The sequence below is a fragment of the Mandrillus leucophaeus genome, unplaced genomic scaffold (assembly GCF_000951045.1).
Source record: "Mandrillus leucophaeus isolate KB7577 unplaced genomic scaffold, Mleu.le_1.0 Scaffold460, whole genome shotgun sequence".
NCBI lineage: Eukaryota > Metazoa > Chordata > Mammalia > Primates > Cercopithecidae > Mandrillus > Mandrillus leucophaeus.
In genome coordinates this window covers 2005150-2031005 of record NW_012104921.1, presented here as the reverse complement: position 1 = coordinate 2031005, position 25856 = coordinate 2005150, and the positions used below count along the sequence as shown (strand labels likewise).

General features: G+C 36.1%; 1 protein-coding gene across 1 annotated transcript in view; it reads right to left on the bottom strand.

The window, feature by feature from the left end:
• PRKD1 (protein kinase D1) overlaps positions 1-25856 on the bottom strand; it is a 161825-nt gene that overhangs the window by 52206 nt on the left and 83763 nt on the right. Inside the window, exons 5-13 of the mRNA XM_011994771.1 lie at positions 15701-15911; positions 15496-15573; positions 13316-13454; positions 11403-11526; positions 9860-9937; positions 7720-7999; positions 6015-6067; positions 3445-3517; positions 1124-1230 (exon numbers count right to left, since the gene is read on the bottom strand). Of these exons, the coding sequence (XP_011850161.1) occupies positions 1124-1230; positions 3445-3517; positions 6015-6067; positions 7720-7999; positions 9860-9937; positions 11403-11526; positions 13316-13454; positions 15496-15573; positions 15701-15911 (1143 nt within the window). The remainder of the gene's footprint in view (positions 1-1123; positions 1231-3444; positions 3518-6014; positions 6068-7719; positions 8000-9859; positions 9938-11402; positions 11527-13315; positions 13455-15495; positions 15574-15700; positions 15912-25856) is intronic.

The window sequence follows — 25856 nt, the reverse complement described above, 5'->3', positions numbered from 1 at the left end:
CATCTGCACCTCAATGTTCCAGTTGTTTGTAACTGATTAACAGACACTAAGCCATGAATCCATTAATTAGTATGTTCACATCCATGGTTCTTTTCTTCCCCATGTAAGCAGACAGCATTGTGAGTTCTCTGTGCTACATTAGTTGTCTAGAGCCACAAAAACATCATCTTTAGAAATTCCAAGTCCCAGAAAAGTCTATGTTATTTTTCTCTGTATAGCAGGCAATATCTGTGGCTGTCTCTGTGTACATGAGCTCCTTTAGGGCAGAAATCATATCTTTTTCAGCTTTTTATTATATGAAACTCAACAAATGGCAGTTAAATGAAACTATAAATGAAGAAATGAAATGTTCTGTTTGGTGAAAAAAACGGTCCATTAAAACTGGGAATTAAAAATCATGACATGCTTGCATGAGAAGTAAAAAATTATGTCAGTTATATAAAAATAGGAACTTATCAATGATCTCAATCGAGTAGCCTAGATAGATAGCCATGATGACTACATTTAGCAAACAACTGCTCTATTTCCCTTTGGTCTGCAAAAAAATTTTAATGGTGACAAAAATCTTTATCGCATAATATATTTTATTATCAAATTCTGGTTTGAAAAAAGGGACTGTTATTAACGAGAGAAGTTAAGTGACATGCTCGATGTCACATGAAAGGCTTACAGTGAGAGACAAAGAGGGCATTAATAACATCAAGATGATCTGCTTCTCAGACACATCTCACTCCCGTAACTGATATGCTGACAGTTACACACCCAATTCATATAATTATCACAGCACAAAGAAGACGTGTTTATGACAGCAAGGTCATTTGTAATATAAAATAAAATGGTCTCAGCATGTCCACTACGAGTAAATGCTGAAATATTACCCATTTAATGAATATTAATTATATACTGAAACCTAGAATTAAATACATAAAAAAGAACAACTGCTGCCTAGACTCAGGAAAGACACTATTCAGGCAAGTTCTGATACTTGATCTGCCATTTCAATTATTTTAAAGTGTTCCCAAGTATTTACGCCACAGGTTTTTAGAGAACATGTCTTCGCTTTGCAGAAGTAAAGGATGAGGGATTTTCATGCCCTTCCCCTGAATGAGAACCAAAGAAGTACCTGCAGGATTGCAACCTCGTTACGAAGCTGGCTTTCTTGTTTTGTTGGAAATCGTAATTTGTCAATGATTTTAATAGCTACATCTCTTCCTGTTTTACGATGTTTTCCTTTAAAATGAAAAAGGGGAGCATTAGTATGTTATTAAATAGGATCTATCTTAAAGAACACTAAAATTTGCAAGGACATTTAAAGAAATGATAAACATATTTCACTGAATAAATTAACATTTCTAAAGAGCACTGACTTACACATATATATAAAGATTTCATTATTCTAAATCAAATATGTGCTTTAAAATTAGCCATAATTTAGAACGCAAAAGAATTGGGGCATTAAAAGCTATATGTATCAACAGCCTGGTATTTTTTCACAAAAATATATGTTTTAGAAACAGAATATTGAGCTACTTAATATAGAAAATATTTGTTTCACCAGCAAATTAACTCCCCTTTAGAAAGTATAATTTTAAAGTCCTGATAAGATAATGTGTGTTATAGGGGAAAGAATTAAAGTCTTGGCTCTGCCACTTATTAGCTGTGTGATCTTGAGCAAATCCCTCACTCTTTCTGAATTCTAGGTTCCTCATCTACAGTGAGGAGAAGATTGGATGAAAGGTGGCATATAAAGTATACAAAATACCCTGGTAACTGTGCACACTCAAAAAATGTTACTTATCATAATCATCATCATCACCACATAATAGGCCCTTTATGTGTATTACACCTCATTTAACTACTGCAACAAACTTTTCAGGAATTCTACGGGGCACCCCCAAGTTCTTAACTTCTACACTACTATATTGTGGTAGGTAGCAGTGTTAACTGAATCTGAAAATAAGAAATGAAAATGAATCAGAAAACAGAAATGGAAAATGGATCTAATTACTCAAACTTTTTGGTCACATACAAACGAACTTGAAATTCCAGTCTTCCAACACTTGTAAATCTAGTGTTCACTCACCCGATATCCCACTCTCACTATTCTTTCTCTTTCCAGACTATTTTCCTTCACTGTCAAATCAGCTTGTGTTCATGTGTCTCTACTTCCTTAACATTTCTTACTCTATGATTGACTGCAGTCTCTATTTCAACTCAGCCATTTTCCTGCAAGTACTTTTTTCAAGGCCATAACTTCTTTTGTCTCTACTCCTCCGTCACTGTAGTACTTCACCTCTCTTCGGAGACTCTTCTCATCTACTTTACCCCATTTGTGTCTAATCTTAAAGTTTCAGTCTTCCATGTGGCAGCCTCCTCCTATTCCTGGTCGTCAGTGTTGGACGTCCCAAATTATGTGGCATCTGGTGGTCTCTCTACTCTCATTTGTCACCCTTGTCTCACCCCTATATGATGTGCAGTTATGTATATTAACCATGATCTATCTACCATAATTTTTTTGGCATGCAACTATTATACTGTAGAGCAATAATCGAACAAATCGGTCCCCTCTATTATACAGTTATGCATTAACAAATGGTACAGTGGTTAGTGGCTCATGATAGGTTTCTCATCAAAGAAACCACTGGAGCATTTTATAAGACTCAACATTACATTGTAAAAGAGAGTAGAACTTAATTACTTTTTAAATTAAAAAGTACAATATTATATGGTGATAAATAAAATTGAATGGAACATTGTGATTATATCAGAACACTCAACCTCACCACAAGAAATAATTTCTTACTGATAATATTAAGGAACTGAAAGTTATGAGGTCATTTTTCAGGGCAAATAAAGCATTAATATTAAATATTTTTTAAAGACTTGAAAAATATTCTTTAACTGGCTGGAATCGAAAATAGCAGAAGTTAGAATAATAAACTTACCAAAGAGCTTGACAAAAAGAAAATAGGTAAAGACTTGATATTTCACCTCAAAAATTAAAAAAAATTCAATCCTTCAGGAAACAAATATATTGTTAAAGACACTGGAAGGTTAAATTTTGTTTTGTCTACTAACATGAATGGACTTCTGATCAAGTATGCCAAAAGAAAATGGAATTAATTTGTTTGCAAATCATAACTTCCTTGTTTTCTCAATATTTTGTCTGATATTCCAAACTTCTTCAGTACTGTGTGTAGAGTTTGTCTATATTAAGAAAAAAGGTTTTTCGGGAGTATGAAACTTTCTCTTTCGAAACAGAAATATACCAATTTTCCAAGTAGGAACTATCTCAAAAAATTTTTTTAAAGACAGAACACAGAAAGATACACAGAAATATATACACATAGGTCTTCCCTTTTATGTTTTTCCTGGAAATATGCTTTTAAAAATATAACTAGCGAAAACTTTAAGTTCATAAAAATGCTCAGTGAGATAACCTACCTCCATAAACAATTCCAAACTGTCCAGAACCCAGTACTTCATCAGGAAAAATCTGATATACTGTGCTGATGTCCTAGAGGTACAAGTCCGATGAAAAAAAAAAAACATGAAGCAGAACAAAACATTAGTCCTAAAAATTAATACAATTCTATTAAATATATTATAAACATTAAATATTTTTAAAATAAATCAGAAATGCTAGAAATCTGAGATGACTGTAATATTCAAAGCACATTCTTTTTCTTTTTTTTTTTTTTTTTGGTTGGTGTCTCGCTCTGTTGCTCAGGCTGGAGTGCAGTGGCGCAATCTCGGCTCACTGCTACCTCCACCTCCTGGGTTCAAGAGATTCTCCTGCCTCAGCCTCCTGAGTAGCTGGGATTACAGGCACGCACCACCACGCCCAGCTAATTTTTGTATTTTTAGTAGAGACAGGGTTTCACCATGTTGGTCAGGCTGGTTTAGAGCTCCTTACCTTGTGATCTGCCTGCCTTGGCCTCCCAAAATGCTAGGATTACAGGTGTGAGCCACCATGTGTGGCCTCAAAGCACACTCTTTAATTAATGTAATAACATAATGTTATGAAAACTGTTCTGATCTTAAGTGGCAGAGGTTTTCTAATGTGCTAGCACATATGTTTCATTAGAAAGAAAGATGACTAAAAACCATACAATGTGATTTACTATAAGTATTAAAAAAGATATTTTCCTGTTGAGATGGCTATTTGGAAATGTCATTATATAATCACGGTTCCCAATCACGTGTCTGTGTGAATCCTGATTCCAACCACTTCTCCCCGTATGACTAGAATTAAAAGGTTGCTCCCCTATTAGTCACCCACATGCAGATGAACCTAAAGTGACGGAAGAGGAGGCTGAATCACTGTAAGTGAGCTGGAGAGGCTGCAGAAGGATGGCAACCCATATGAAATTCTCATCTGTGAAGTAGCTAAACTCGTCCAATTTCATCACTTCCGGAGCTAACAAGTTCCAAAAGTCTAATGCTTTCTCTTTGAAATAATAACTGTTAAATAAAGCATCTTTTAAATCTATGTTTTATTGTCTGTGATTTCATGCTGACGAAATCACAAGGTAATACTTTTTTCCTTTATATATTCCCATTACATCCTATCGGATTTTCCACCTATCTTCTACCCTTATACTTGACTTTATTTTTTTTAAGTCCTTCTGCACATTCTGCACATATACCCTAGAAGTTAAAGTATAATAAAAAAAGAAGTCCTTTAATATCAAATCCTACCCTCTCCATATCCTACAAATCCTTATCTTTTTCCTTTGTTCTTCTCCCTAGAAAATAACTACAAGTTGTCTCCATCCCGTGATTCTTCAAAGTATCCACAGGATGAGTTCAAGGCTGTCTAGGGACAAGACAAGTAATATTAATACTATTCTATTATTCTGATTTCAAGCTACTTCATCTGTTAAGAGAAGTGTTCTTTAGGCTTTCTGATAACTCAATGGCCGATTCAAAATTTTCAGTAGACAACAGTGGCTGAAGAGAGTGGAACAACTCCACAGCTATCAGGAATTTCCCAAGAGGCTTATACAATAACTTGTATTTCCTAAAATGTCCCTGGCTAAGCAAAGGCAATAGGAGTCTGCAGAAAAGAAATTTTTTTAGGAATCTATCTCATGATTGACAGCACAAGAATTTATCTAACCTTCACTATAAAGTTTACCTAGTCCTCTCTAATTCGTATTTGGCTGTTTACTTTATGTCACTTTAATGTAGGCTTCAAAGATAAAGTAAGGATGAATAGCGTTTCATGATGTTAATTTTTTAAACAAATTTTTATAAACTATAAGCTGTAAACTGCATTCTTTTGGCCATAGGTACAGCAGGTAAAATAGAGAAAAGGGTCTGGGTCACAGGAGGAGGTAGAAGGCCTTATTACTTTTTGGCTACTTGCCTTAGGGATAAAATATAACAAATAAAGCAAACATTTGACAGACTGTAAAATATTTCATAATATGGCTGATCTACAATTTTCAAAAACTAAGCTGCAAGGATGGAGTTACGTGGCACAGGTGACTAGGGTGCTAAAATGAGAACCCATAAGATTCGATTTATGCAACTTTCTTAAAGTCTCCTTGATGTGTACAAGTGACTATAAGAGCATTTGCAACTCCTTGTCATAATACAGCACTTCTAGGTAGCAACTAAGGAATGAGAACAATGGCATTTTTAAGCTACTTATGCAAATCAAGAAATTTATCTTATTCTGCTGCTGTATTTATTTTACTGTGTAATATCAACCATTAAAATTCCAGTACCAAGAAGGGCAAATATGTGAGAAATCAGGCATCACATTATAATTGCCTAGCTGAGATAAACAGATATTTGACTCTATATTACAGAATTGATTATTAAAAAATTACTAAACAAATCTATATCATTTAATGTTTCTAAAATATCACAGAAAAATATCCAAATTCTATTTTGCTTTTCAAAATTTACTAAAAAATTAAAATGAATTTTAAAACCTATTTTATGATGCTTTTATTTTCCAGTAATCACATTACCAAGTTTTACATTAGTAGGTACATACTTACCACATTTTCTTGAATCTGGCAATTTGATACCGAAATACTCACAGAGATATCTCCTGGAAATGCATGTAAAACAATATGCACACAAAAAGTCAGTAAGAGATGTGATAGCAACACAAGTAAATACATGCTTTACATTTGTAAATACATGCTTACATCCTGCAAAAGTGGTTTTAAATAAATCACAGCAATTAGGGTTTTCTAAGAAAATGTCATTAGAATATTTATTTCTTTTCAAAATTACATATTCACCATACTTGGTTTTGAAAAATAACATTCTGTGAATTTAGGGTTTGGTGCCAGAAGGACTTGGATTCAGATACTGGCTTTGCTACTTCACAGCTTTGGTACAAGCTCGGACAACTTAATCTCGCTCGAGAGACACTGATTTCCTCAGTTGTAAAACAGGCCAATCGTTAAAGTCTACCTGTTGGAATTGGATTAGGCATTAAAATAGAGATCTCATGTAAAGTGCTTAGCACCAAAATAGGCATATATATTCTATTAATATGTATTTTGATTGTAGAGATAAACTAAAAAATTATGACACATCAACAGATAACACTATAATGTAAAAAACCAGAGGTTAATTCATAGGTTTCATTATAAGTAACTATTATGAAATTTAAAAATAAATGACTTTTTTATTCAAATATTTCTCTAAAATTTCTTCTTTAAAATTTATCCTCAATACTGGATCTAGGTTGCATTTTAGCAAATGTATCTCATTCAATTAATGAACAGAGATTTCTTCCTGGGATAAAATGATCAAGAATTACCAATTACCAGGTACTCTGCACATCAAATTACCATATCCTGCACAGAATACTAGGTGAGGTGTCTTTAGGGAAACTTATTAATTCAGATTTGCAAATAACAAGACTTGCACTCCATGTCAAGCTAAAGTTGACTAGATTTCTTTCTCCTCTTTCTTCTTTCCTTCGTTCCTTCCTTCCTTCCTTTCTTTCCTTTCTTCTTCTTCTTCTTCCTCCTCCTCCTCTTCTTTTGTTCTTCTTCCTCTTCTTCCTCATCCTCTCCATCTCCTTCTATCTTCTTCTTCTTCTCTCACATTCCATGTCAAGCTGAAGCTGGCTAGATTTCTCCTCCTCCTCCCCCTCCCCCTCCTTCCTCTCCTCCTTTTTGCCCAGGCAGGAATGCAATGGCTTGATCTTGGCTCCCTGTAACCTGTGCTTCCTGAGCTCAAGCAGTTCTCCTGCCTCAGGCTCCAGAGTAGCTGGGACTGCAGGCGCATGCCACCATGTCTGGCTAATTTTTGTAATTTTTTTGTAGAGACAGGGTTTCTTCATGTTGCCCAGGCTGGACTAGAACTCCTGGGCTCAAGTTCTCCACCTACCTTGGCCTCCCAAAGTGCTGGGGTTAGAGGTGTGAGCCACTGAGCCTGGCCAGATTGCTTCTTCTTTTACAACCAATAGCTCTAGAGGTCTGTAATTGCCTAATACATAGTGTTTATCTGAATTTGTTAAATTTTAATATAAAATACCTACAATAAAATAGGATAATTTAACAAACTAAACATCTTAGTATGTGCAGCAGCTTTTATTTAGAGACCGTACATTCTCCAATAAACTAAATCATCCCCAAGGAGTCTTTGTTCATTCTGTTCTTAGGAAGGACAGGGCACATGTTTACTAAGCAATGGGTAGGCACATGATGAGCTTTGGGCTGGTTAGAAAACTGGCAGACTCACTGTGCAAGTTGGTTCCTGTACCCACGGACGAGCCCTTGGGAATGACGGGCATGAGGGCATGCTGGATGGCTATCTCCCACATCCTGGCCACATCTGCACCCACGCCACTGGTGAGGACACTGTTATTTGGTGGTGGGCTGGAAGGATTGAGCACATTTTCTCCCACATAATATACTACATTTGCCGTAGTGATTTCAAAACAATGAGGATTGGCCCCATTAGGAATTAAAGCTGAAGTTTTTGCTGGTTCCAGAGATAAAATTTCAGATAAAGGAATTTCCTGTGAAAGAAAAAAAGTGCTAAAGGTAGTTTATCAAAAGTATGTAAACTTTCAAAGAAAGTTCATGCCAAGAACATGTGAAAAATGACATCACAAATAACCACCATTTATATAAAATAGTTTTAAACTATAAAACACAGAATATTGCTAAGCAAAATTTAAAAAATAGCTTTACTATGGGAAACCTTATTTGCTTTTTCTAGAAAATGTGACTTTTTATGCTATGTTCATGTGGCAAGAGTAAGTATGGTTAGGAATAATGATTTTCAATCTTCACCACAATCTAAGACTTAGAAAATAATGATAATTTTTATAACAATGAGGTAGAATCACAACACTTTTGAAACGCATTTAGGTAGACATGGCTATTTTAAAATTTTAACCTATTCTTTAAGGCACTCAATACATGTTAATGTAATAACATAGCCAAGTGAATAGTTTAAGTGAGGACAACTAGACACTGGTTTTAAAACAGTCTTTTTTTTTTTTCTGAGACAGAATCTTGCTCTGTCACCCAAGCTGGAGTGCAGTGGCGTGATCTCGGCTCTTTGCAACCTCCACCTCCCGGGTTCAAGTAGTTCTTCTGCTTCAGCCTCCCAAGTAGCTGGAATTTCAGGCACCTGCCACTACACCTGGCTAATTTTTATATTTTTAGTAGAGACAGGGTTTCAACATGTTGGCCAGGCTGGTCTTGAATTCCTGACCTCACGCTGCCTGCCTCGGCCTCCCAAAGTCCTGGGATTACAGGGGTGAGCCACTGCGCCCAGCCATTTATTTATTTGTTTATTTATTTATTCATTTATATTTATTCTTGAGACGGAGTCTTATTCTGTTGCTCAGGCTGGAGTGCAGTGGTGCAATCCTGGCTCACTGCAAACTCCGCCTCCTGGATTCAGGTGATTCTCCTGCCTCAGCCTTCTGAGTAGCTGAGATTACAGGTGCATCCCATCACGCCTGGCTAATTTGTGTATTTCTGTAAAGATGAGGTTTCATCATGTTGGCCAGGCTGGTCTAGAACTCCTGACCTCAAGTGATCCGCCTGCCTCGGCTTCCCAAAGTGCTGGGATTACAGGCATGAGCCACTGCGCCTGGCCAATAGTCATCATTTTTAAGGCAATTCATATTAAAAAAAATTAATCACTACTGTGTCTTCCAGGAAGTATGCAGGGACTAAAAAATAATTTCTAAAACAAACTTTTAATTTTAAAATTAGTGAGGTTTCCATTTTCTGTGACAGCTGCGTAAAATGGCTATGGAGAATCAAATCAACTATTCCACAGTCTGCGTTCATTTTGAAGGACCACGTATCTACCCTTTTCTCTATGAAGATTTTGTTTTGGAGTTGTGTTTTTCTGGGTGATATAATATGCCACATCTGTATTACTTAATGTAGAGGGACAGAATAAAAATTGCTGCCATTTTTTTCTCTAGAGGAAAGTGCTCTTTGTGAATACTGACAAGCATGGAGAAATCATACAATGTTTCTTCCCTCCTGGCAGTGTGCTACATGCAGTGGATATCAGGAGTTTACTTTGAGCTGATCTGCTGTGACCATTAATTTTCTAGTTAAATCATACATCTTTGCTAAAATATTCATTAATCTTTGCCTCCCTCCCTCTCCCATCATCCCATGGTACCAGAAGCACTCCTTGGGGAAATGTAAAATTCACAGATGAATCAAGGGGTCCCAACCTGAATCCCAAGAAATTTGTAGACTGTAGAAAAGAAAAAAAAAATAGCTCCTGGAGGAAGCACAAAAATAGTCACGTTTGTTGGATGTATTTCCTATTTCTTACACTCCACATTCCCAAGAAAAAGCAGTAAGAGGTATGAAACTACAAAGAAAGAGCCCCCTCTTACCTTGTAGTACCTGCTTCCTGTGTCATTTTGAAAGAGGGTAATACATTTGCTATCCAATCTCCAATAGTGCCGTTTCCGCTGAAACACAAGTTAGATCCAAATCCTTTTTAAAAAACTTCAAAAATATCCACCATTGATAAAACAAATAGATTTCCCCAATGGGGACATAAGATTTGAGAGTGGAAAGTGCATGGGCTTTGGAAAAGGCAGATTCACGCTCAATTTCAGGTTCTGGAGGCTATTTAGCCACATGTCTGATAAGTATCTGGATTTATGTTACAGGGTTGTGAGTAAGATGAAGTATTAGCACCCAATAAGAGTCTGGCATTTAGAAAGTGCATAGTAAACAGAAAACATCATTTTAAAGCTTATTTCACTGCATGAAGGGCTAAAGGCAGATGTATAGTTTATAATAAAATAAGGTTTATTAGGAGATGCAATGTTTATTATTATTATTTTAGGACATAAGAAATGCCATGCTGATGGAACCAGGTATTCTCACTTCCATTGGCAATGGGCAAATTCTGAATGTTACAGTAGAAGTAAAGAACATTTTGCTGGACAGTAAGTTTGACTCCATGACATCAACTTAAAGTCAGCGGAATGCATCAAACAACCAACTCTACCTTCTCTCCAGCTCACTAGAAATCTAACCACTATGATTTGGTGATCAGGTCCTTCTTCACTGTAGGTATATTTTTCAGGATTTTAGGTTGTGTGTGTATTTTTATCTTATAAAAGACCCCAAAGCTCTATTCTGCTCTTCTTCTCCACAACCAATTTCAGGCCAGTCAAATATATTAAATATATTACACCATATCTAAAAAGAACTAGGCGGTATTCAATTGAGCCCTACAATATCAGGTAAGTCTTCTCTCTCTAACAGAGATGGTCGAAATTATAGATAGATCAATTAGATTATAGGTGTCTGCTTATCTGTAGTGATCCTTTAGGTAAGAGATGAGAAAAGCAATACAGTAAAATACATCAGCCAATTGTCAATTTAACTTTGAAACGTGAATCAAGTTGTTCTCTCTTATGTACACACACAACTTCATTCATCAACTATTAAGAAAATCTGGAGACATGAACACTCAGGATACAGGCTTCCAATGTTCCTGAATGGGTCGGTTCTTCAGGGAAAACTCAGTTAAGGACTTAGGAAGTATAACATAGTTATCACTGTTTTATTCTCTGCCTAGAATGCAGTGTTTCTTATAAAATTCTAAATTGCAGTGGAACATTCTGAAAGCACATACTGTGGCTTCCACAAGTACTATAAAATGGCAGGTAGACATCTCAGGTAATCAAGGTCAATGAATTTGTTTGCCTGAAATTGCTTTCCACATTTTTTCCTAACTCCATTGCTTGCTCAACTAATCTGACACCCTGAGACTGTAATGCACCTTACCTAATCCTGTGTCATGCCTGTGCTGAGGTTTACTCTGAGTAATGAAGGCATCTCACAGCCCTCACAGGACATTAGCAACTCCTCTAATTAAAGCTAGCAAGGCAACAGAACATTGTTCCCTGTGGATCTTACCAGCGTGTCCTTGCTGGTGTAGTGGACCATCCATCCTTCTTTCATGACTGTGCTGCTTTTCCTCTTCGTGTGTTTGACAGACTGCACTACTCTCATGAGTGGGATATTGTTGCTTGTTGATGGACTTGAGAAGTCAAAATATTGTAGGAGAAAAATGTTTTCAGGTACATTTTATGTATTTTCATGCATAAAACCTTATGTCAGCTAATCCAAGTGAAACTTTACAAAAATTCACATCTCAATTTTAGTAAAATGTATTGTCAGGCACCATGGTTCTGAAAGTGGGTTACTCTGAAGAGTGATAGGCACTTTATTCGTACACCTTAAAAAATCCCGGCCGGGCGCAGTGGCTCACATCTGTAATCCCAGCACTTTGGGAGGCCGAGACGGGTGGATCACAAAGTCAGGAGTTCAAGACCAGCCTGGCCAAGATGGTGAAACTCCGTCTCTACTAAAAGTACAAAAACATCAGCCAGGCATGGTGGCGGGTGCCTGTAATCCCAGCTACTCCAGAGGCTGAGACAGAGAATTGCTTGAACTTGGGAGGTGGAGGTTGCAGTGAGCCGAGATTGCGCCACTGCACTCCAGCCTGGGCGACAGAGCAAGACACCGTCTAAAAAAAAAAAAAAAACCCAAGGCTGGGTAATAAGCACCTCATCTTTTGGGTTGAACTGTATGGTGTTCAGTTTTCAGGTCAACCTGAGGAAGAATACTTCTTAGCCTACTGAGGCCACACTATTCAGACTCACACATGAAAGCTTATTTGCTTATTTATTTCCCATTATAGGTACATTATCAATCATTTAGAGATTACATTATTCAACATGAATTTTTAGTTTCTCGCATAATGTCATAATAATTGGAATCTGCTAGTCTCTGTTTCTTTCTCTCTTCATCCCTCTCTCCTTGTCCCCTTCCCCACAACATGAATATATATGTTATTTCACCCACTTCCCCCACCCCCCACCATGCAAACTCTTTGGCACTAAAGAAGTGTATGTCTTCAAAAGACAGGTCATAAGACAATTATTTCCCACTATTTTAAAAATGTTCATTATGCCATTAAATGGAAAAAAATCATTTCATTGCTCTACTCTCATGAACAATTTCTGTTTGTCAATAAACATGGCATTTGTAAAATGGACACAAAAATTTCAATAGGCTTTATGATATAAATCAGAGACTAGGAAACATTTTCTGTAAAGGGCCAGGTAATAAATATTTTAGTTTTTGCAAAAGACCTAACTTTACCAATATAGTGCAAAAGCAGCCAGAGACAATATGAATGGGCACGGCTATGTTCCAATAAAACTTTACTACAAATTGGGCAGCAGTCCAATCTGTCCTGGTGGCCACATTGTGCTGATTCCTGATATAAAAAGTGGGGATCATCCAGTAACCAAAAGCAAAAATTAGATAACAGATATAAAATTGCACATACTTTTGAAATAATATCAAGAACAGTGAAGTATGCAGAGACTATGATATTTGTAACAGGGGCCAGCTAATAAAATAGATGATGTCTGCTGAGTTTGATCTTGATCTTTGTTGTTTCTACACAATGAGCTTCGAATTAATATTAACTTAGTAATAAACTTGTGGATGGCAAGCATGAGCATCTCTCACATGCAAAAGAAAATGGGTCCATGAATGAGGTGATGCTAGGAAAGGATGGAAACCACACTTCTCCGAGGGAACCCAGACCTCCTAACTTCAAAGGCTCTCACCTACAGCACACAGCTCATTCATAAGAAATTAAACATGTACTTCACATTTCTACTATAATCTATTAAAATATCAAAGAGGTTTAAAGAGAAAATACTGCTTGGGGTTCCCCCGTTTGCTGAGGCTGGCAGTACTGCTCTCACCTGATGGTTCTGTTGGCATCCTCGTGGTCTGGGTCTGGATCTTGCATCTCACCACTGTCATTCTGGCATTCTGCCATTGCCATCTCTGCATCTTGGACCATTGCTTCTTCCATGTCATCCATGAGCCTACTGTTCCTTTCACTATCATTGTCATCACTCCCTTCTTCCATGACCACATCAGACTCTGCCCCAGGGCTAAGCAAATCTAGAAAATTATTTTGACCCATGAAGATAAGCCTGGAATCTTGGAATCAGGGCTTAAGAGACAGTCAGGTGATCCTAAAACAAATAAACTGGAAGCCCCAAAAAGGCAGTTCTGTGAAGAGATTATTTTCTTTTTTTTTTTTAACTTTTAAGTTCAGGGGTACATGTACAGGTTTATTACCTAGGTAAACTTGTGTCATAGGGGTTTGCTGTACAGATTATTTCATCACCCAGGTATTAAGCCTGGTACCCATTAGTTATTTTTCCTGATCCTCCCTCCTCCCACACTCCAACCTCGAAGGGCCCCAGTGTGTGTTATTCCCCACTATGTGACCATGTGTTCTCATTATTTAGCTCCCACTTATAAGTGAGAACATGTGGTATTTGCTTTTCTATTCCTAGGTTAGTTTGCTAAAGATAATGGCCTCCAGATCCATCCATGATTTTCAATTTCCTTTTTTATTTCAGTTTATAAGCATCTTAATTTATGAGAGGTTGAATATGTAATTTTATAGGTAGATGCTCGTTTTCCGTTCTTCTAAGCCTGAAAACATGAAAAGTCATGAAAAGCCTTGGAAGGAAGCCAAGGCTGGGATAGAAGTAAAATGCAAAGTGATACCAGGCCCCAGTGACTGGGAAGCTGCTCATATTTTAGAAACACAGCCCTGGTGGGAAAAAACGTATGTAAGAGGATGACAGAAACTTTCACATGAAAAAAGACTCAAGCCACTGATTCTTACTATTGGAGTAACTTTGAAAATCACGAATTCCAATATATTAAATTGTTCACATAGTTACAGCTTTTAAATAAGACATTTGATATTTGAAGTAATATTGAACCCTGTCATTATACAGTTGATGGTAATGGTTAAAAATTATAATCACTTACTAATGCAAAGTACTCATTTTAAAATTAAAACATAGATTAATGAGAGACTCTAGCCTGCCAAGCTTGGAAAATTCACATTTTACCAGATTTTTCTGGATGTATGAGAAAATACCATTTCAAAGTAATCAACATCAAAAACTGTTCTGCTTCCCCTTAGTTATAGTTATCCAGTACACACTGACATTCCCTGAGCCTGAACAAAGTCAACACCACATGCCACAGAAAGTGGGACGATCGCCAAGCTTTCAATTTTGGCAGCTAATTCATGAATCTCCAAGCCAGAAACAAGTGTGACAATGTTTTCCTGGAGAGCTCTTCCTTCTTCTTCTTTTCGGTACAGTATATATTTCCTCTAGAGAAGAAAGTTCTAGAGCAAAGATACTCATTCATTCTTCTTAGTTCATCATTCATCAGCTTCTTAGTAACAAAAATACTCAACTAAAAGTATCTGTGGTCTTTTATAGCCATTTTTCTTTCCAGAGGAATTGGAAAACTGGTAGCAGACTAAAGGTACAAAGAAGACCACTATCTGCAGAAAAAGCTAACCTGGGATTCTAAGTCAAATATTTTGGTAGTGATCCATTAGCATGCTACCTAGGAAGAAAATGTAAGCTCTTTGTTTAGATATGGCATTTTTCTTAGCAGTCCTTCAAAGTTAATTTATACAGTTAGAATTTTCTTGAAGGAATAATGCCAAATATAGAAAATATATCTATTTTTTTGTTGGCTGACAAAGTTCCTGTTATTATTAAAGATGACTGAAATGAGAAGGACAGAGGAAGAGACTGAGAGCTACAACTTGTAGGCAGCCCAACAACATCCACATTTCTGGGCAAACTAGGATAAGAGTATATGAAAATAAAGCTGTGAAATAAAGTATGGCTACCCAAGTTTTCAATACTAGCTGCTCACCATGTAAAGATCATGAAAGGGTCTTTGACTGTTATCAAAACTCCATGGATGCTTTTCTATAGTAAAGTAGAACAAACACTGGCCATAATTCACTTTTGGACTGTGTCTGAAATATCTGAACCAAAACCAAAACCAAACCCAAAAACCCCAACTAAAATCATCACCACCACACTCTCTAATAGGGAAGAAGCACAGACATGACAGCTGATCTTTTACCTACCTCCATTAATAGTCACTTCGCCAAGGCAGTTGTTTGGTACTTTTGGTGCACAACGTTTATGGCAGTTGAATCTGCAATCTAATCCCAGTGGTTTTCAAACAAAACAAAATGAGAATTTGTCAGAAAGAGAAGTGGTAACCAGAAAATACTTATGTCAGATGAATGAGGGTGATCAAAGTTCGACAGGTGACAAAATCATCCTTACCTTTGCACTGCAAGCCCTGCCTGAAAAGCCCCTTCAGAAGCTTCTTGCAGTACTGGCATACTGTGGGCCGGGTGTAGGAGTGGATGACAAATGTATGCGGCACTTTAACTTTAGACATCAAAATCTTGTCAAGTTGAATTGGTCGTCCAATGTATGATTGAGAATTTGACCTCTTCTCTCGACCAATAAATGACTCTGATGGTGATTTTTGCTACATTTTGGAAAACAATAAAGGAAGTAAGAGGCTATTTCATTTATATATTTATATATTTTAAGATCTCGGTTTACTCTTGTATTTAGTACTTTGATGTTTAATAATATGAAAGAAATAATACTATATTTCTATTAATTAATATAATTTACTTGCTTTCTCCATTTCTATTTGAGTTACCTTGCTTGTATAATCTTAAAAAAAGAGAGAGAATTGGAGATCAGAACATTTAAACATGATTTCTAGGTCTTTCAAATATGTTTTTGCTTTAAAAAAGTGGTTCTAATACGGAAATACAAAGTTGGAGGCAAATAAACAGTGCACATATACCGTTAACATTTTCTACAGTATTACATGCACATGGTTACAAAATGCAAGCATTTAAGAAAGACAGAAAATGAAAAGTAAATGCCTCCTGTTTGCCCTACATGGTACGTCATTGAAAAAATGCTGTAATCCCAGCACTTTGGGAGGCCAAGGCGGGAGGATCGTTTGGGGTCAGGAATTCAAGACCAGCCTGACTAACATGGTGAAACCCCGTCTCTACTAAAAATACGAAAATTAACTGAGTGTGGTGGTGCACGCCTGTAATCCCAGCTACTCAGTAGGCTGAGGCAGGAGAATTGCTTGAACCTGGGAGATGGAGGTTGCAGTGAGCCAAGATCGTGTCACTGCACTCCAGCCTGGGCAACAAGAGTGAAACTCGAAAGAAAGAAAGGAAGGAAAGAAAGAGAGAAAGAGAGAAAGAGAGAGAGAGAGAGAGAGAAAGGAAGGAAGGAAGGAAGGAAAGAAGGAAGGAAGGAAGGAAGGAAGGAAGGAAGGAACGAAGGAAGGAAGGAAGGAAAGGAGGGAGTGAGGTAAGGAGGGAGGGAGGGAAGGAGGGAAGGAAGGCAGGCTTACAGTTCCTTTGGTTTGCCTAAAGAAAAAAAATAAACATGATTTTAAATTTTTCCTCAGCCACACAACAAAAGATTTGTATTACCAAAAACAGAACTAATATACTATACAAGGAATATAAAAGTGGATGTTTTGGATATAATTATATCTCTGTGCTCTCTTGTCTGTCATTTTGGAATTATTTAATCAGTTCAGTATATAGATTTTTAAAAATTAAATTAACTAAAGTTAACCGTGTTTTCAATTTTTTGGATAATTTGATGGTACCTCTTATATCCTGTGATCTATTTGAGAATAAATATATCCCATCAGAATAAATGTATTTTAGAATCATCAGAATAAGATAAACCGAATTGCTTTTGAACCGTTGTTATAATTATATATCTCATTTACATATCTCAGTTATTAAGTTCCTACTCTATAGCAATAACTGTGTTAGGTGCCTTAAAACACAGGCCTTATTATCTACAGTTGAGGCATCTAAGCTCATAAAGTTTAAATAGATACCTCTGGGTCAAATGCTAGTAAATAGTGCAGCCAAAATGTGAACCTACATTTGTTTGCCTCCAGAGCCCTTGTTTTATCACCACACTCGGTTAATTTCTAATTTTAAATGATTACTGATAAGACAAGCAATAAATCACATTTACAAAAAATTTCTATCCCTTTCAATCCCTATCTGCACCAAAAGGTTAAATACTATTACCAAAAGTGAAAACTATTATTTTCAGATTCACCAGCTACAGTAAAAAGAAACTTAAAATGAAGTTCTACACAGGAATATTAGGCCTACAGCTACATTCACAAGTATAACTCCATAAAGAAAAACTGTAAGGCATAATTATTCTGGAAAGGTTCAACTCTTGCAGAGAAGTCTAGGGAGATTATAAAAATAGCCAAAGGTTTGCCAAACCAGAATCATGAATATATTGAATAAATACCTTCAATGGAATTAAAGAATAATTAAATCCACAGGGTAAGGTCCCTGTTCTAGTGTCCTCTAGTAACTGTAGCCAATGGGCCAGTTTTAAGCATAGACTAAAATGAAAATGATATTTTTCCATAGTTGAAAAGTTTTAACACTCAGACTAAAAGATAACCTGATGTCACACTTTCTTAGCAGATTTAACATGTTATCAGATTTGGAAAATCCTATGAAAAGCTGAACAAATCACTGTTCAGTTACTTTCCTTAATTTAACATACCTAATTGAAGGCTGTGCTAACAGAGTCAGTTTGACATTTACTATACCATGGTGCAAATTCATTAGAAAAGCAAGAGGGAATCTAGTAAACTGAATATTTTCTTTTCATCCAACATAAACGCTGCCATAAACTATAGGAATTAGAATTATTTTTGAGAGGTTGTTTCATTTATTACCTTCAAGGCAAGATCATGTAAGAAATTTAAAAATATTCCAAGTTTAGGCAAAAGAAATTAGCTGTCACTCTGTAGCCCAGAGACTATACTACACACATATTGGGGCAATAATGAGATTTACACAGCCAGCCACATGTGTCCTTGGCACAGAATATGTAATTTATAGTGTCAGAAATTAAGATTTTAATAGCATTAATAAACAGTGCCCTCATACCATTCACACCATTTTAAATTTCAAAATCAGAGAGCAATCCAACTAGACTTATCATTACCTTTTCTTATAGTCCCAAATATAAGTAATCATTTTCAATATGGCCCATATTTCTAAATGAAAAAGTAAAGCTTTAAATCTTGACACAGGGGGCATGCATAGTAACTTATCTTGTAGAAATTCATTTACTGCTGGAAGGAGACTGTTTGAGTCATTTAATTTTACTAGATAACAAACATCTTGGGAAAGGGAGCATGGAGAAGCTGTCTGAAGTTCTATTTTCATTATTCAATTCTATGTTTCTGGGAGTGTATACACACACATTTGCATGTGCTTTCCCTAACATGAGGCAAATCTAAAGTGCGAAAACAAAAAAGAAAAACTGGGTCATTATCTGATGATTTCCTAAGCGCTTATAGGGTTTTTATCCTTCCTTCAATCAAAAATGTAAAACAAGGACTTTGTTGATATATAACAGATTATTTAAAAAACCAACTGGCTATGGAATAAGGCCATTACCCTGCAATATATATTTATCAATATTTACCTAAATGTTTAAGAACCACCCTTTCTGTAATACTGCCATCATCCCTTTAAAAATATTTCTTTTTTTATTTTTATTTTTTGAGATGGAGTTTCACTCTTGTTGCCCAGGCTGGAGTACAATGGGGCAATCTTGGCTCACTGCAGCCTCCGCCTCCCAGGTTCAAATGATTCTCCTGCCTCAGCCTCTCGAGTAGCTGGGATTATAGGTATGTGTCACCACGCCCAGCTAATTTTGTATTTTTAGTAGAGACGCGGTTTCTCCATGTTGGTCAGGCTGGTCTCCAACTCCCAACCTCAGGTGATCCTCCCGCCTCAGCCTCCCAAACTGCTGGGATTACAGGCATGAGCCACTGTGCCCAGCTGGCGAAAGTATTTCTAATGATGTGATCACAAACTAAGACTTAAAGATTTTCAGAATCAATGACACATTTTGTCATTAATAATTAATAACCAGTTGTTATTTTGAGCAAAAATATAAAATTCCAATTATTATGTGAAGTTTTATGTGAAGGCATGTACACCATAAAGCATAATTACAGTATGTTTTTGTTTAATATATCAAGCTACAGAGCAGGCAAAAATTCAGAAATTAATAGTTTTAAAGGAAATACTTTTAAAAAAATCTCATTGATCTTTGGATTTTAAGATAATTTCAACAGGAAACTAGATAGTAATTTGAATCATAATGTTGACAGAAATAACTGGAAATTTTTGCATGAAATGCATTATTATACAAAGTAAAGAGATTTCATCATATACCAAGTGTATGTTATAAAAACTTTATTATACATAAATAAAATTCAAATTCTTCATTAACTTACTACATTTTCTTGCCTTACTTTTATATTTAATTATAATGTGCACAGTACTTTAGAGTTTTAAATAACACCTTTCTTTAAAGCTAACTACAATAAAGTGAAAATTCTTCCCTACCCATCAACACTACTGAAGGTTTCGCTGGGCTTATTAGGTTAACTAAATGGTGTTTAAATTAATTTTCACTCTTAGTTCCTATTCCAATTTGACCCCATGTAGTTGGTGAACCTGAAAAATCTGCAGAATGATTTTTTTTTAGCGAGAAGAGGAGGGAAAGTTGAAATGCTTTGGAACGTCTGTTTTATTCTGCTTCATTAATATGTTCAGAGAAAAAAATGGCTCAAAACTTAAAGAGCACATTTAAAATTTCGTTTTCTATAACTATGGGAAACACATATAAGAGAATGCATTTTTAAAAATTTTATATTTTTATATTAGCCATATGTTCTATGAATTGGAGGAATTTGGATCAACTTACAGGTGTGGAACTTTTGTAAGAATTGACATCACTGTAATATGGTATTGAGATAGATGCATATAAATGATTTGATTTGACAAATTATATATAATGACAAATATAAAGGTATTTTTTGTGTTAGAAGTGTAAGAGTTAACACATCATGCATGGGAGATAATATGAGAACATAATGATGAAAGTTGTATTTTAAAGCCAGGAATAGAGATTAAATAAAAAAAATTACAGAGATCAATTTTTTTTTAAGTTTGTGGTTTCACAAAGCATCTTTAACATTCTTTTATCAAGTGTTTCATTTTAAATTACTGCTAAAGCTGGAACTCTGTGCACTGAACACCTACTCAGAGAGACAATGTATCCTGCTCTTCTAGAGACTGAATTTGTCTTTTAACCTAGTGTGCTAAATTAATGACTCAGCAAGTTTGGAACCTTCCCAGGAAATGATTGCTTAGATTACATTGTGGAAACTCCAACTGCCAGCACGTCTTTAAACATTTAACAGGACTGAAATAATTTCCCAACAAGGTATATTCCACTTAGCAGTTCAAAATGAACTCTCTTCATGAGTTAAGCTAGAAAACACAGAAGAAAAGTTGCCTTATTTGTGGTTTGTTTATTGTCACTTGTGTAAAAAAATCAAACATAAAATTCTCTGAGATAAAAGTCACTTGACAATAAAAAATGATTCAAATGAAAATGTGTGCATTATTAAATATTTCTATGTGTTAATGAAAATTCATTTCACAGCCACTCACTGTGTCTGGAGTTTGGGAGACAACCTCCCTTTAAGTTAAAGAGAAATAGAAAGAGAATACTTTAGCATACACTCGAATATCTCTTTATGGATTTGTCTGAATCGTTTGATAATAAGCTCCTATGGAAGAACAATGTCCATGACAAACAGTAAGCAGTTTCACCTGAGATAAATATATGTTTTCAAGAAGTAAATGCATAAGATTAGTTCATGAGACATTTCAATAGAAATATTTAATATACAGGCTGTACTAAAAGATTTTTACAATTTAAAGTTACATAAACGGTAACACTGACATACTTGCTTTACAGGATTTCAGTTTTAAGAGAGGACACCTGGCTAAGGAATGTTTTCCACTGCAAATGTTCTGTACTTGTCTGCCTGCTCCTTGCCCCGACTTCAACATGAAAATCTGTGCAAAACTCTTCTGCTACCAAACTCCAACACTTAATAGGCTGTTCATATTAATGGGTGGTCCTCAGCATCAAGGATGCAATGGGGAATGGTTGAGACTATAGTAATTTGGAGAGGACAGTGTCACTGTAAAAGGGATGGCTACAGCTCAATTAGTTCTAACAGCTGCCCTGTGAACATGTAAATCCATTGTTGATGGATTTTTTAGTTTTTCAAAAGAAGCAGGGAATGTAGGTGTGTTATAAAATAACTTGATCCAGATGTTAGCAACTGAAAAAAGAAATTTAAAAACTTTGTGCCTGTCAGTTTATCTGGGGACTAAATCTAGTTCAAATGGAGATCTTTGAGGTTATAAGAAGTGTTTTCTATCATTATCTAGTTCAGCCAGAGACCTTCATATATGCCAAACTATTTTCATAGCACTTTACATGGATTTCATTTATACCTCATGTATAAATAAACTATAAATACAATAATTTATACATTTTATACAACTATTTTCATAGCACTTTACATAGATTTCATTTATTTATACCTCATGTATAAATAAACTATAAATACAACTATTTATACATTTTATACAACTATTTTTATAGCACTTTACATCAATTTCATTTATATATACCTCCATGTTACACCTAAAGAAACTGAATTACTGAGAGATTAAATCATTTTCCCAAGATCACACACTTGTAAGTAGCAGAACTACGAATTCAGGTAGTTTTGCTCCAGATAACAATGATTCCTTTCTCCTTTGATCCTCCCCCGCTCTCACATTCCTTGATTTTATGCTAATATAGAAAACAGCAAATATTTTCTTCCTCTCAGTCAATCAGGACGACAAAAGAGGCAATAAGACAACAAGAACAATCAGATAGTAGTGTGTTTTATGTGCCAAAAATGGAATGCAGAATATCATGAACCCCTTAACCTTGACCTACAGAAGAGATTTCTAACCAGCTTGTCTGTGCTTAGATGATAGGACCTGAGTCATGTATGTTTTCCAGAACACGATAACTAGTGGAATAAAGGGCTGCTATTCCATAAACATCACTCAGTTGGCTGCCTACTTTCCTATTCAGGTGTTATTATGCTTAAAAGATACTAGCATAACTATGCAAAAATAGACGCAAGCCAATGTTAATCTTTTATCCCAGAAGTTTCAAGATCTAGCATTTTGGACTATCATTCAAAGAACAGTGCTGAGTAACAGCTTAAGACAGTTCTCTCCTATTGCCATCGAGATGGATCTACCGAATTTAGCAAGGGTTTCCTGGGGAAAGTTTTGCCTGAAAGTTCAATTCAGAGGCTTCAGGACTTATAAAAATGAGGAAATAACATGCTCTGTGCCCAATTAGTTTACTAGCCAGTACAGTCCTAGGCACAGCATAACTGTTATTATTGTTGTCCTTTATATTTACTCTTTCCCTTTTTCATAGATGGTTTCCTCCTTATTCTTCAGATTTCAGTTTCCACGACCCCTTCTCTGAGAGGCCTCCACACCACCTAACTTATTGCTTACCCCCACTCCATACTCTATTACTCTCTCGCATCATCCTGTCTCCTCCAAAGTCATTAATGCAGCATGCAACTGCATTTACCTATTTGTTTACTGGATTTTTACTGCCTCCCTTCAACAGAATATAGGTTCCCGGAGGGCAGCATCTTTATTATTTTGTTCATCATTGTATCATCAATTTCTGGAATACTGTGTCACAAAGAATAAGTGCTTTTATATATATATATAAACATATATATACACACACACACATACACACACACACACATATATATACATATGAAAGTTTGAAGGAAAGATAAACCATATTCATGGTGGAGGCGGGGGGTCATTCAGAATGGGGGTTTCCTGAAGAAAAGACATTTGCATGGACCCCAAGGTGAGTCTTGCCATACCATGACTATGTTGAGTATTATTAGTAATTAAAATTTTGTTCGTGTGTGGGGTGGGGAGGAAGGAGGGATGGCTAATGGGTGCAAAAAAATAGCACAGTGAATAAAACCAAGTATTTGCTATCACAACAAGGTGACTATAGTTAAAAATAATTTAACTGTGCATTTTTAAACAACTAGAAGAGTACGATTGGATTGTCTGTAACACAAAGGACATATCGTTGAAGTGAATGGATACCCCATTTACTGCGATGTGATTATTAAACACCACATGCCTGTATGAAAATATCTCCTATAACCCAAAAATATATATACTTAATATGTACCCACAAAAATTAGCTAGCTAGCTAGATAGAATCTTTCAGGACAATTCAGTCCCATCAATCTGCAAACTGTCCAGAGATTTCTTTTTTATACTTCAAAACTGTCCATCTCACTTAGGGATGATGACCTAACCTGCTGTCAGGAAAACATCGCTGTGAACACTCAGTCTGAGGCTACTTTCTGAAGCAAAAAACAAACAAACAAAAAAAACAGAAAAAAAAACCCCACACAGTCATCTGTAACAACACCTACATGAATATATGACCTCTCACACAGGAGTGGGGATTTTCCAGCACAGAGTTCTTTGACAACAGAAAAATATGAAACCCCTTGAGAAATGGAGTTCATATAGGAATGAACATGTTTCCAGGCTCTATAATTCAGGCAGTAAAGAGTAGGGTGTTTGCTGAGTTTCAGGTTGTTTGGTGGTATTCCGATTATCCCTTGAGCTACCTGTCAAATATCCTAAATATACAGCATAAATAAAAGCTAATCAACACCTTTTCATAACAGTAAAAGGGTGGCTACCGGGCAAGTAAAAAAAATATGTGCCCACTGCTTAGCGGTGACAGATACTGTGTTATACCGTGGAGAATCCATATCTTAACATTTGCAGCAATTTGTGAAAGCTTTCAAAGTAATAATATATATGATCTCTTACTAAAATACAAGGGGATCTAGATTTGCTGAGTGCTAAAGTAATTGTGGAAGTTACATTAACTTTTATATTGCCTCACTCTTCTCAAGTAAACCAAAATGAAAGGTAAAGGAACCTTGATATTTTCTTAAGTGATCTACCCATTGCAGGGAAAGCACCAGAATTGTTCAAAAATTGTGGCAAATTACATGTACATTTCCAGTGAGGAAGAATATAACTGCATGTCAACTTCTACTTTGGGGCTTTAAGTGTCAGAAAGTGAAATGGAGGGTAAACAGATTATGTGGGAAAACCAAGGACAGCAATGTTAGAGGTAAGTATTCCTATAGTATTTGACATTGCCTGAAGAGACAGGGACTTGACCTGAGTTTATGATCTCACTGGAAAGCTGAATGAAATAGTCTGAAAAGAGACTGTGGCATTGATTACTGCTGCCTTGGAGACATCGAACAGCTGGGAAAGTATGCCATAAACACAGTCCTAGGCCACAAAGGCAAAGCCTCTCCCTTCAAAAATGGCCCGTAAGGATAACTTTATAGTGTTGCAGGAAATAAGGGGCCAGAGAGACCAAATAGGGGTGCAGGAGAGTTTATTTAAGGTGTGCACTGGCTTAGTGGACATGTGTCCTGAAAGACTGAGCACCAGACAAAGAAAGCAGTGGCCTTTTAAGCAGTTTATGGCGAGAACTACGTGATGCAGGAATGAGGCTCACAGAAGCAAGAACAAAAGCAGTTAATCATTAGGTAACATTCTTATGATTCAGCTTATACACCTTGGGAAAAACATGTCCTATAACTTATGCTCATCTATTTTTTGACCTTGCAGCTGCAAAGCAAGAAGAAAAACAGAAACTTACAGACCTTACAAAATATGTGGGAACAAGATAATGTTAATTAATGTCTTACAGTTTTTACAGAAAGGCGTTAACGTTCTTTTTTAACTTTTACTTCAAGGGGGTTCACCAATGCCTTACAGCTAAACTTTTTATTATTTTTTCTATTTCACAAGGACAATCAATTCTTTAACTTTTCTGCTTCAATCCCCCCTTTGGTGCTCTGTGTAAATGATGTTTAATAAAGAGCACCACAACTTTTTGGCTTTTTTTGAGTGGGTACATATTTTCTTTGAGGCAAGGCCCGGTAGGTACTTGGTTAAGGCCATGATTTGAGTAGTAGTATGCTTTGTTACCATTGCCTCTACAGTTGACTGGATACTTTTGATTAATAGAGGCAGGAGGCAAGGGAGAACTAGACATCTTTTAACTATAATTATAAAGCTTTTTATTAGAGTCTTGAAATTATCGAAAGACAAGAATCATTCACTAAAATGTGAATCTGGGGATTACTTTTTCCAGGTTTGAACTGGGACATGAGCAAATTTAACCATTTTCCCTGGGCCTACCTTATAGATGCTGTGTTTACCATGTGCTGGCCTCACAAAAGTCTTTTATAAAACTGGCTGGGGCTTTTTTTTTTTTTTTTTTTTTTTTTTTTTTTCTCACATAGGGGCATTTTCTGTCTTATGCGTTTAGGAATCACATGTGGGCAATGGGATGTTAA